We start from the raw sequence: 12,254 nt of genomic DNA on the forward strand, positions 1-12,254 counted from the left end.
CCATTCAGAGTAAATAACATCAACATTTTCAATATTGGGCAAACAATGCCTTTAATATTTAATCAGTCTTGATTAAAAACAAACCCTTAAACTGAATCTTGAACTCTGTATTAGGCATGTTGTTGTCAGTTATAATGCTGTACTTAACCCTTATCCATGTTCATTTTATCTGACTGGAATCTGTGTTTGCACAGAGGCAGTCTTCACCTCTCATGTCAAAGTGTGTCACAGTGCAGTAGGATGATTGATAGTGCACTTGAATGCACTTGCTATTACCACTCACTGTCTCAAATAAAGGAGTTTAATCATAGGCTGACATGACGTCAACAGCACCCCCCCTCCAATCACAAGGACTGTCACATACTATCACAATGCACTGTAATAAAACCTGCAGAGTACAATGACTTCCAGTATATTGGCAGATGACCATTTTCCTGTTCATTTTAATCTGTAAGAATTAGCATACTGGTAAAACATAAATGATACTATAAATGAAACATGAGCAAATGTTATTACTCTAACCAATATTTCAGGTCATTAAATCTATATGACTATTATTTTAAGTATCAACAAATTATTAAAACATTTTCTATATACATTTTGTACATTTTAATTAACATATATTCACATTGTATTGTACTGCTGTCCTTACATTGCTATTAATTGCTTATGAAATGATTATAAAGTGTCAAAGGTTACAAATTTAGTTATTTAATATCCTCTCTCAGAAATAAGATTAGAATGACTTATATTGGCTGTTGTCAAATATTTTGTTCATTCTAATCCACAAGATGTTGACCACTGCTAATACTATGTAATAACTTTCAAAATGAGCAAATGTTTTCACACAATAAAATATTTCAGATCATATTAACCTATAACTATTTAATAATAACTATCAACAGATTATAAGGTAAAAAGTAGATTCTGATTCACATACATTCACATTTGAATGTCAATGAACTACTAAGAATAATATTAGTGCTATTAATTGCTTATGAAGGTAATATAAACAGGTTACTAATGTATTTACTTCTTATCCCATGATTTAGGTTACTGCTAACACTTTATTATAATAATCAATTAATTGTATTAATTCATTTTAAAACATATTATTAATAAATGCTTAAAGACTGGGGGTCTGGGTATCTCACCACCACCACTGGAGTCACGAGTTTAAATCCAGGGTGAGCTGAGTGACTCAAGCCAGGTCTCCTAAGCAACCAAATTGGCCCAGTTGCTAGGGAGGGTAGAGTCACGTGGGGTAACCTCCTCATGGTCACTATAATGTGGTTCACTCTTGGTTGGGTGCGTGGTGAGTTGTGCGTGGATGCCGTGGAGAATAGCCACGGATGAATATCTCCACACGCACTAGGTCTCCACGGTAACGCGCTCAACAAATCACGTGATAAGATGCGTGGATTGACGGTTCCAGATGCGGAGGCAACTGAGATTCGTCCTCCGCTACCCAGATTGAGGTGAGTCACTACGCCACCACGAGGACTTAGAGCGAATTGGGAATTCCAAATAAAAAAAAAATAAAAAAAAAAGACAAATAATTTTAAGGCATAATTTTCAATCACATTTTTCAATGAAACTGCTCAATGAGTACTTTAAGACATTATCTAGACATTACAGCATCATTTTCAATAAAGCTGCTTTGAAACGATGTGTATTGTAAAAAGTACTATAAAACTATTTCTTGACTTGAATTAATAACCCAATGAATGAGCAAATATTACATAACATGATACATAACAGATGCTTGAAATGTTGATTTACATACAGTATTTTCAATTTTATTACAGTTAATGGCTAATTATTAATATATTCAGAGAGAATTTGTATCTTTTCTCAAAAAGAAGAAAGACATCTGTTATTTAAATTCATGGCACCAAAATGAAGCTTTTCTTTTCAGTCGGTTCCATCAATTTCATTGCAAGAATAGCCCCGCCCCCCAAAGCTAAATATTGGCTTATGATTCACATTAACTTAATCACATTTAAGTCTGGTCAGGTCATATTGGTTAAGCTGTTTTCTGAAGAATGAATCTGATCATATCTATAATCACCAGCTACACCTCGTGACTGGAGATAAAACATTGCATAAGACATAAAAATATAGCTGACGTAAATATTACATCCTCTAATTTAGGCCATATGTTATAACTTTTAAGGGCGCCGCTATGCATTACCAACTACAGCAAATAAGAACATGAACAAAACCTCATTCGCTCGATATACACGGTTTAAATATGAGGGATCCATAAATATTTATTTAATTGATCTCAGATATACTATGTTGTTTATTCAACTGAAATGTGCTGTATTCATTCTTAAAACCAACATCGCGATTTCACGTCTCGCTTAAAAACAAGAAATACCGCTGTATTTATTATATCTGTATCTGCACATTCACATTAGCAAAAATATGAGCTCCATTAAGAGTCCGATCGCTTCGTAAGACGTTTAATTTCTCATAATAAATAATAGCTCTCAAGACGCACCTCTTACACAGACATTCATTCGCCTGTAGCACATGTAGAGCTTGTAATTGAATGTATACAGTGTTATTAAATACTAAAAGTCATACTAAATGACCGTATTTACACTACAATGGTCATAATGGCAACGATTCAACAGACGATGTTACAATGTTTCCATTTGACGCGCGTGATGCATTTTTTTCAACAACGTTTGCGATCATAAAAGGCGCTTCGGTATATATTGTTCCAATTCCTTTTTATGTTTCGCCATATCCGGACTCGTTCGCACAACCCACCCACATATTAACGTTAATATGTTGGAGAATTGGTATGACGGTGATATTAAATTATCATTTTACAGTAGATGCGTTCTTGAAATAAGAGGAAGAATCTCTGCAGGAAATGTTTCTTTTTTTACACACAAAACCTCCTCTACACAGGTCCTGATCGACACATACATTCATCTGGTCACATATTATCATAAAATAGCATCACGTTTTATATAAATAAAATAAAATAATTAATATTAACTGCATAAATTACGAATATTTTCTATGAATATCAATTTTAGTCGAAATATAAACTGCGAGTTTTTAAAAAAGCATTTTAAAGGGTTGACAGACCAGTAAAACGCGAACCTCAATTCCGATTTACGAATTGAAAACGAACACGCTGCGTTAAAAATGTACCGAAATGATCGTAATTGAAATAATATACGTTGTAAAAATATTAGACATCAATTGCCGACATTTTAGGTGAGGTAATTTCGCAGCGTGTCGATTTCATATTGAAGCTCGTCGCGTTGGGACGCGCGCTGATATTTGTCCCTTCCAGGACCTTCGGTGATCCATTCAAGCCAACAAGTTTGGAGAGAATGTTTGAGTTTAATCAATTCAGAGCGACGAGATGGAGCCCAACTCACTCCTGGTAACATCATCTACTCCTCTTATACCTCATCTCGCTTTCTTTTCAGCCTCAAATTCGTTTATTATGCGCACACGTGTAAAATCACTGGAGAAAACTTGACAACAAAAGTTCAAATTGTATTATTCATATTCATATATAATATGATTTATTATGCGATCAGCTGGAATGCATTGCTGTGGTCCTGTTATATGCATGTGTGCATGTGTTTGTGCATTTTGTAATCGCACACTGTGCTGCATTTGAAGATGACATTAATGCACTATATTTGTGTTTCCGCAGTGGGTAGGCTCACCTTGTGGTTTACACGGACCTTACGTTTTCTACAAGGCATTTCGATTTCACCGCGAAGGCAAAGCGAGAATTTTGTCCCTGGGAGATTTTTTCTTGGTCAGATGTAAACCAGAGGATCCGATCTGCATAGCAGAAGTGCAGCTCTTGTGGGAGGAAAGGACATCCAAGCAACTTTTATCCAGCTCCAAACTTTATTTTCTCCCTGAACACACTCCCCAGGGCAGAAATGTCACGCACGGAGAGGTAATTGGACATTTATTCGCATTTTCCTGCTTTTTCTGAAGGGCTCCGTCTCTTCGCGATGTGTTTAGGAAAGTATGGATGAAATATGAGCTGTACTGTATGTGGCTTTGCATTGCCTCCCATTCCGCTTTCCGTTCATAAGACATCTGATCGTCTTTTTTTCTAATGCATGTAGACCATATTTCATTGTGATTAATAATAGACACGCAGTCTTCTTAATTTCGCATGGGCTCATTTGCATATCAGCGTTTAGCGCTGATGGTGAGAATGATGCCATTGTGTGAAGTTGTCACATCAGTGTTTTTTCTTGTTTCATCTGATATACAGTTGTGCGGAAACTGAGAACGGCAAATGCGATTTAAGCGTCTCATTGTGGTGGTGCATTCTGCTGATTGTTGAAACGCTGATACATGGATCAAGTAAATAATCGAAACGTGCACGGATGAATTTGCGATGTAAAACACGGTGTCGATCAGCGTGAATGGTATATGGCTCATGCTTTGGGATATTTTAGGTGGACATTTTTAATGTGCGATGTGTGAACTAATATTATAGGCAGACGTTTCCCCCGTGCGCGCGGGGAATCAATAGGAAGTGATTAATAATGGCACGCTGATCAAGCGAGCAGCTGGGATGCCTTAAAGGGAACGAGTGACATTTATGAAGGTTATTATGTCAAAGTGCTGCAGCCTCATTCCACATTACATATAAGCTGAGATCTGTTTCCCTGAAAGAAAAATGTGTTCTTTCTTTGGCTTTAACCCCTGGTGTACTTGTTCCTTTAAATCTCAGTACTGTTTGTGTACTGTAGGCTGCTAAAGTTCTAGAGGCACTCAATGTTTAATTATTATGTGGAGCTGCTTGTAGTTATATTGTTAGTACTATAGTAATTAATTATAATAACTAAATTAATAAATTCATACATTAATTACATTTATTAAACATATAAATAGGAAACCATTTATTTGCATAAATATAATAGCATAAATAGCAACAACAACTATTATTATTATTAATATTAGTGTTGTTAGTATATAATAATTACAATCTCTAATAATAGCAAAGTTTTTTTTTTTAACAAAGCATTATTTTATGTAGAACTGATTGTAATAACACATGGTTATTATTTAAGATAAGTGGATATTATTTATTTGAACGATAATATTTACAGATATTCATAATTTTTTAATTAATTTAGGCCAAAAAAGACTTTGCATAAATAAAATAACATACATATAAACGACAACAACAACAGTTATTATTATTAATAAAAAAAACGTTGTTGTTGTTGCTGTTGTTGCTGTTGTTGTTGTTGTTGTTGTTGTTGTTGTTGTTGTTGATGATGATGATGATGATGATGCTGCTAATTATAATAATAACAATAATAATAATCTCTAATAAAACCTTTGCTGTAGCTTTAAAAATGTAACGTTTAGGGTTTCCTTCTATTGTTCTCTTTGCAATTGCTATTTTAACAAAGCAGTGTTTCATGTGAAACTGATTGTAATTACATATTGTTATTACTATAGTAATCAATTATAATAACTTGAGATAAACAGATCATTTATTTGACTGATAGTAAATAATATATATTGTCAATGTAAACATGGTTTTCACAGGTAAAATAACATATAATATTATGTATTGTTTGTATAAATTACTTAATGTTTAACGTAACAGTCATCACCACTCCCATTATTATTATTATTATTATAGTGTAGATTGTGTAATATAATGTTCTAGTCCTTGTACCTTAACTATGTTGCAATTGCTATTTTAACAAAGCATTGCAGCTGCGCTCTTACATAAATAATGTAACAAGGTCTGTACCTGTTTTATCTTGCACTTCTCATGTAATCACCGATCCTGAATGCAAAAAAAACTCTGTGTTGAATCTCTACTGTCCTGTCCTCCCCCCATGGAGTGGAGGATCATATAGCCTTTTCAAAATAATCAACAGGTTCTGTGTGAAGCCCTGTCCAAATGTCAAGGTTACTTTGCTAAATTATTATCAGTATTAGGGGAAACACAAACCTTGCATCAACCTTGAAAACCCAGTGTTTACACATTATAACAAAGTGTTATTGAGGAAAAACATTAGTCTTAATGCCCTGTTTGTTCAGATGATCAGTGCTCTGTAGTCTCTCCAACTTGTCAGCAGGCTCCCTCCCTTCCCCCACTCGACTGCAGTGCCAATTATTTGCTTTTCAAATTTATTAAGCCTTCATGACTGCTGATCTTAAAACGGCTTGGGAAATAGAATTGCTCGCCAAGGACAATGCTTGATTCGTAGGTAGACTACAGTTTTGAGAAAATGGTGCAATATAAGGCTTTTAACTTGTGGGTCATCCTTAAAGGAGGGAAAAGCAATGCTGCATGTGAATAAAAAAATGCTACTAACCTCATTAATGGTGCGTAGTTAGGATAGAGACATTGAAATAGACTTATTAACTTTTAAAAGTAAGAAATCACTTCCCATGTCTTTTGCTGTTAACGTCAAAACTCTATATGTTATTTTGAGTGAAATTAATCTGTCACTTGACAGGAGCTAGCCAAATAAGACAGATGCCAGCATGGGCCGGTAGCATGACATGTCCTCATTAAAAACCGTGAATAAACTACATTAAATTTGTGAACCACTGCAGTACTGTAGATTCTGTCATTGTACTGTACTTTTTAGGACCACAAACTATTTTTAGGAGTAATAGCATACACCTACTAACATAACAGCTATATTGAGTATAGTGTACACGTTTTACACATGTGAAGAATGTATGTCACACTTTTGCGCTTTCGCAGAGTAGTCTAAATGAGACATGCAGAATTTAAAGAACAATGTGATTAAGTGTCAGCCCAAGCACCTGCCGTAATGTGAGCTGCACAACTCCACAGCCTCAGATGCACTCAGCAGATTGTCCAATTAAATTACATTTGCATTTGCAGGGAATAAACTGAGCGACCGCTGATAAAGTTAATCGACGATCAAAGAAGCCGACATGCATTTGCAGAGGCTATGCTTATGTTGTGTTAAAGGAAAAGCTGTCATTATTTTCTCACACTCATATTGTTATAAACCCTTACGCTGTTATATTGCTCACAGAACACAAAGGAGAATGTGTGAAGAATCGTCTCGCAGCTCTTTTCCATACAATTCATAGCAACCATGTCTGGCAATAAGGCAAGTAAGCACCATAAAAGAAATCCATACGACTTCTGTCCTGTGAGTCCTGTGAAACCAAGCAATTGCTTTGCCTGAGGAACAGACACAAATGTAATCTTCCTCTCTGTCTGAGATTACAAATACATTTTGCACTTGTATTTAATTTAATAATGGAAATGCACCAGGTTTGACATCATTTGACGGCAGGAGACATTGGTTCTTGGGTCTAATGTGTCCAATCACAATGCAAAGCAATTAAAATGTGACCACAGATGAGATTTGAGAGCTACTACAGAGGGAAAGATGATCACTGAATGAAGTGTTTCGGTCTGTTCTGCACACAAAGCTATCATATTGCTTCAGAAGACTTGGAATACACAGTCACACATACTGTATGTTGTATGGAACACTTTTATCGTTATTTTACTAAGGCGGTCAATCGGTTAACAGTTCTACATGACGTGCCGAATAAAAAATCTAATTAAGTGGTATTAATCACAAACTGTATATCAATATTATCTGAGAAAGGCCCCCAAATAAAGATAACTCAATATAAATAATACATAATAATCCCAATATTTAGAAATATAAAATATAAATATAATCATTCAGATATTCAGATTTAAATATATTTGCTTTTATAACAATATAAACACTTTTGAAGCATCTCAGTGGCTGGGTTTCCATCCAAAATGTTTTTTAAAATTTAAGCGCATTTCTAAAAATTAGACTTACATGTTTCCATCCACTACATAATGTGCATTATCATGAGGGAGCCGCTTCATCATAACGGAGCGGCTGAATGACCTCTCCATGCTTTGGGTACAGTTTTATTTGCAGGATTGGAGCAAGTATCAATATTTTATTAAATGCATCCACGAGGCATCGCAGAATAAGTGTAATATCTGATATAATGTGGGCTGAAATAGCTGCGTTGCCCACAAACCGCCAGTCTCCGCATACCTGGGAGCGCTCATTCTCTAAACCATTCTGGCGGATTGTGATGTTCCACTTTATCAACCAACTGTGGGTTAAACACTTCCGAATGACAAGCGCTATGTTCAGAGAATTGTGTACCAAGATCGGCCCTTTCGGTGGGCTAGTCACAGCTATCGCACACGCATAACACATGAGGAATGGTCAAAACCTTAATCCACATTTTTAACCAATGCTAATCTCTAGAAAATCCTCCTCCTCCTAGCGCATTACATTTTAAGCAAAATTTGAATGTTTATTAGCACATCAAGCATTTTCATTCAGGATCTCTTATGCATAATTTAAAAATGCGCATAAAAATATTTTGGATGGAAACCCAGTGACTGATTGTCAAATCCTTAAACACTGCATTTTGGGATGCTGTGTCAAGTTAAATGTAGTTGAAATATGTCTGTGCTGCTTGTGAGGTTTGTTGAGGCGCACTGACTGACCCCTGCTGAAGCAGCATGTAAAAACACAAATATAAATATACTTCAAGATTGAATTGCTCCGATGGAAGGAAAATACATACATTTACTATGGAATTTGCGTATGGGTCATGTGGCATGTTTACCATGTTTTTTATTAATAAATACTCAACAGCCATATATTCTTTTTACAGTATCACAGTATCACTATGAACCATTGTTGTATGGAAAAGAGTTGTGTGAACATTCTTGAAAAATTCTCCTTTTGTGTTCCATAGAAAAATAAACAGCACATGGGTTTGAAACAACATGAGAGTGAATACATTTTAACTGAATATTTATTTTTGGGTAATCCTTTAAGACATATTTCCTTCATGCAGGAACAGAATCTACATGACATGTTCCCTTCTGAAACCGTACTGTTCCTTCTTGAACAACATTGTGTTTGAGGCTATTTGTAAGAACAGCAAAGATAATAGACTTTTACATAACATGGCAGGCAATGTGCTAATGTTTAGCGAGTTTGTGTGTGCAAGCAGGAAGGTATGCGAGTATTATTGCGTGATAAAAGGGGGCACTCTGCAAATACCCTTTTGTTTCTACACCCAGGTGATGTAATTTCCCTTCAGGGTGGGGTTAGTCATTCATTAGAAGGATAGTGGTGGCAACAGGCCTGCTAGAGGTGGGCGATATGACCAAAAGCTTATATCACAATATGAGTAATTTTATATCATGATTCTCAATATATATATATCACAATATAGTAAAGGTTTTCTGGAAAATCAATACAAATTTGTTTATTTATATAAAATGACCATATTGTCCAAAATGCTAAATATAACAGTTTGCACCACATTTCAGTTTAATATCTTGTTGACCAATATTATTATTATTATCATAAACTTTACTCAAGAAACTTAAGATCTTCTCAAAGCAATGCAAAAAAACCCCCCCCAAAATAAACACTTTTCAAGAAAATAAATATCACTTCTTGCTAAATAAATAAATAAACAAACCAATTAATGCGGAGTTCATCTTTTGGCTTTCATAACATGCTTTTGCGTGCTTAATTTTGAGGTGGTGAAACAGATGTTGCACCTGTTTACATAACAAGCTTCTCTTCATTTTCTTGACTTGTTTGGAAGTCGTCCCGTTCTGTGAAGATTTTTTTCTGTGAAGATTCTCTGAGCTGTTCTGTCTCTGGAGCACAAATATCAAAAAGCCTGTTTGATACACATGCACTTCAGATCTCCAGAGACAGCACGCACCACAGTCACGAGCAACATTTGCGTGACAGAGGAGAAGAATATTAAGCACTTTTAAAGCACCAATGTGTGATGAAAGTCATTAAATTTGCTTTGGCGGGTGCAGAAAATTTAAAATCCCGGAAAAACCCTGTCAATGTTTCGTCAATTCTCTCAGTCCCACGTGAAGCCCTGCCCATTGATAGATAAGCCCACACTGCGCACGCAACATGATCACACCGGAAGTCGGCATGCTGTTTCCGAAAGTTCTGGTACCCAACAGTATGCCGACTCACTGACGTGCTGACTATCTCCCATTGGACATATTTGAAGCGGCTCAGCAACTTTCTCTCATGTCTTGACTGGTAGCGCGTTGCGTCAGTTGCATGGGAGCAGACAGTTCAATCCCTATTCAAACGAGGATGCAATCACGTTGTATGAACAATCATGAGCGTGAGAAGGAGGTTGCATTTTTATCCCTACATTGCATTTTGTCTCTACTAATGGTTATGGTTAGATTTGGGTTTTGGTTGGGGGGGTAGATTAAATAAAATAAGCTTTTCTCTTTACTGTTTTGCACCCTGTTCGGCTGAAAGCAATTATTTTTACTGAATTCTGGCAACCTCCTGGATATTAACTGAAACACTTACCGCTTTAGCCTCTGGAGGCATTGTTTTCAAATTCGGTCAACATATACCGATTTCGGCCCCAAAAAAAATCTGCACACACATGCCGATTTTTATGTGCGATCAGGCTGGCGCACATGGATATTTACATAACATGATTTAAATGATATAGCAACATCTCTATCGGTTAACACTTTATATCTTTGCCACAATAAATATTATCGCCCAGCCCTTCAACCTGCAGTGATGTTGTTCTGGCAACTGGCCGAAACTATTTAACATGAAGAATTTGTGCCTAGAGAGGGCAACATAACACTCCAGTGAAGATGTGCTGTTTTGACTTTTTGAAGCAACTGCTTCTTCATCAGTTTTACTTTATTACAGTATATACACATTTTTATTTTTGTATTTTTATTTTTTACTATAGTTCACTTTCATAGTAAAAGAAAAAACGCAAAATGTACAGTATTATATAATAATCAGGGTCTAAAAACGGTTCAAGGTACAAAAAACGAAAATGAACGAACGTTTAGCAGAACGTAAACGAAAAACGGAACAAAGTGATTTTTTAATTGTTCCGGAATGAAAAACTTTATTTTAAAATGCTGGTAACCGGTTATAACCGGTTAATTATGTTCCAATAATTGTTCATGTAACCAAAGGCCAAAGGGTTTTTCACAGTACATTTTTGAAACTACACCACTACAAACTGAATTGTTTTACACCAAAAATGTAACATGTTCTTTGATCCTGAAGGAAACTGCTGCATAACGCATTTCTTTGCCTAATTGTCCATTGTGAATGTTGCATTCTGTGGATGAAGACCTCTTAAAAAAACATGTATAATTACTACATACTATACAGTACATGCACGTCTAATTTACTTACAGTGAGGCACTTACAATGGAAGTGAATGGGCCAATGTTTGGAGGATTTAAAGGCAGAATTTTGAAGCGTATCAATTTTTAAAGCACTTGCATAATTTGTTTTATGTTAAAACATGCATACTATTTGAGCTCTAAAGATGTGTAAATTGTCATTTTAAAATTTGTTTTAGTGTTTTTTTGTTTTGTATTATATCGCCATAGTAACATAGTTGTAAAATTGGCTTTAACTTTACACAGAAAAGGTTAGTAAGTGATTTGATCACAGTAAAATCATGTTAACATCCATATTGTTTATGTCTTGTGGCTGTACTTTTGAAAAAGTTAAAATATTAATGTCCAAAAAATGTCCCCATTCACTTCCATTGTAAGTGCCTCACTGTAACCCAGATTTGTGCTTTTATTAAAGAAAAGGAGGGGCGAGTCAAAATTACGTTTTGTGGTAATCAACAAATGTTGTCGATTGAGTTGAACTTGTATTGAGTGTCTTGAACCCAGGGAGGGTTCATAACTTACATAATTTTGCATCTCAAGTAAATTTTGTTTTAAGGATGTTTACATATTTACAGTCAGACAAAAATGACTGATTAAGAAATAAAAAATAAAAAAACTGCCTATTTACTTTAAACTGTTTTCCAGAAAGGCAGAGCCAAACACTTCATTTGTGATTGTGTTTCAGAGAAAATATGTGTCATTTCAAATGGAGGAATTGTTTTGGCAAGAGCTCAGAACTGCTCTCTTTAATTGGACCCAGTTGTTCTTGAGTCCCTTAGCTCGGAATATCATTGTTTGTGTGTGTGAGAGAGGGGGGCGTGATGCTGTGTCGACAATGACAATACTCTTGAATAGCATTTATGTGACATAAGAGCTGAACCAAATGAGGTTGGTGCTTTATAAATAGATTCCATATCAGATTCCAACAAGCACTGAGCACTTTGTTTAACAGCACAGTTTGCATATCCATGTAACCTCCAGCACTGTGCATTTACAA

At 35.5% G+C, this 12,254-nt stretch overlaps 1 protein-coding gene across 1 annotated transcript in view; it reads left to right on the top strand.

Moving 5' to 3' along the window:
• The first annotated feature begins 3,338 nt into the window (after nucleotides 1-3,338).
• arid5b (AT-rich interaction domain 5B) overlaps nucleotides 3,339-12,254 on the top strand; it is a 180,627-nt gene continuing 171,711 nt past the window's right edge. Inside the window, exons 1-2 of the mRNA XM_052112818.1 lie at nucleotides 3,339-3,412; nucleotides 3,692-3,946. Of these exons, the coding sequence (XP_051968778.1) occupies nucleotides 3,392-3,412; nucleotides 3,692-3,946 (276 nt within the window). The 5' untranslated portion in view covers nucleotides 3,339-3,391. The remainder of the gene's footprint in view (nucleotides 3,413-3,691; nucleotides 3,947-12,254) is intronic.

Source organism: Xyrauchen texanus, chromosome 40, assembly GCF_025860055.1.
Source record: "Xyrauchen texanus isolate HMW12.3.18 chromosome 40, RBS_HiC_50CHRs, whole genome shotgun sequence".
NCBI classification, from domain to species: Eukaryota; Metazoa; Chordata; class Actinopteri; order Cypriniformes; family Catostomidae; genus Xyrauchen; species Xyrauchen texanus.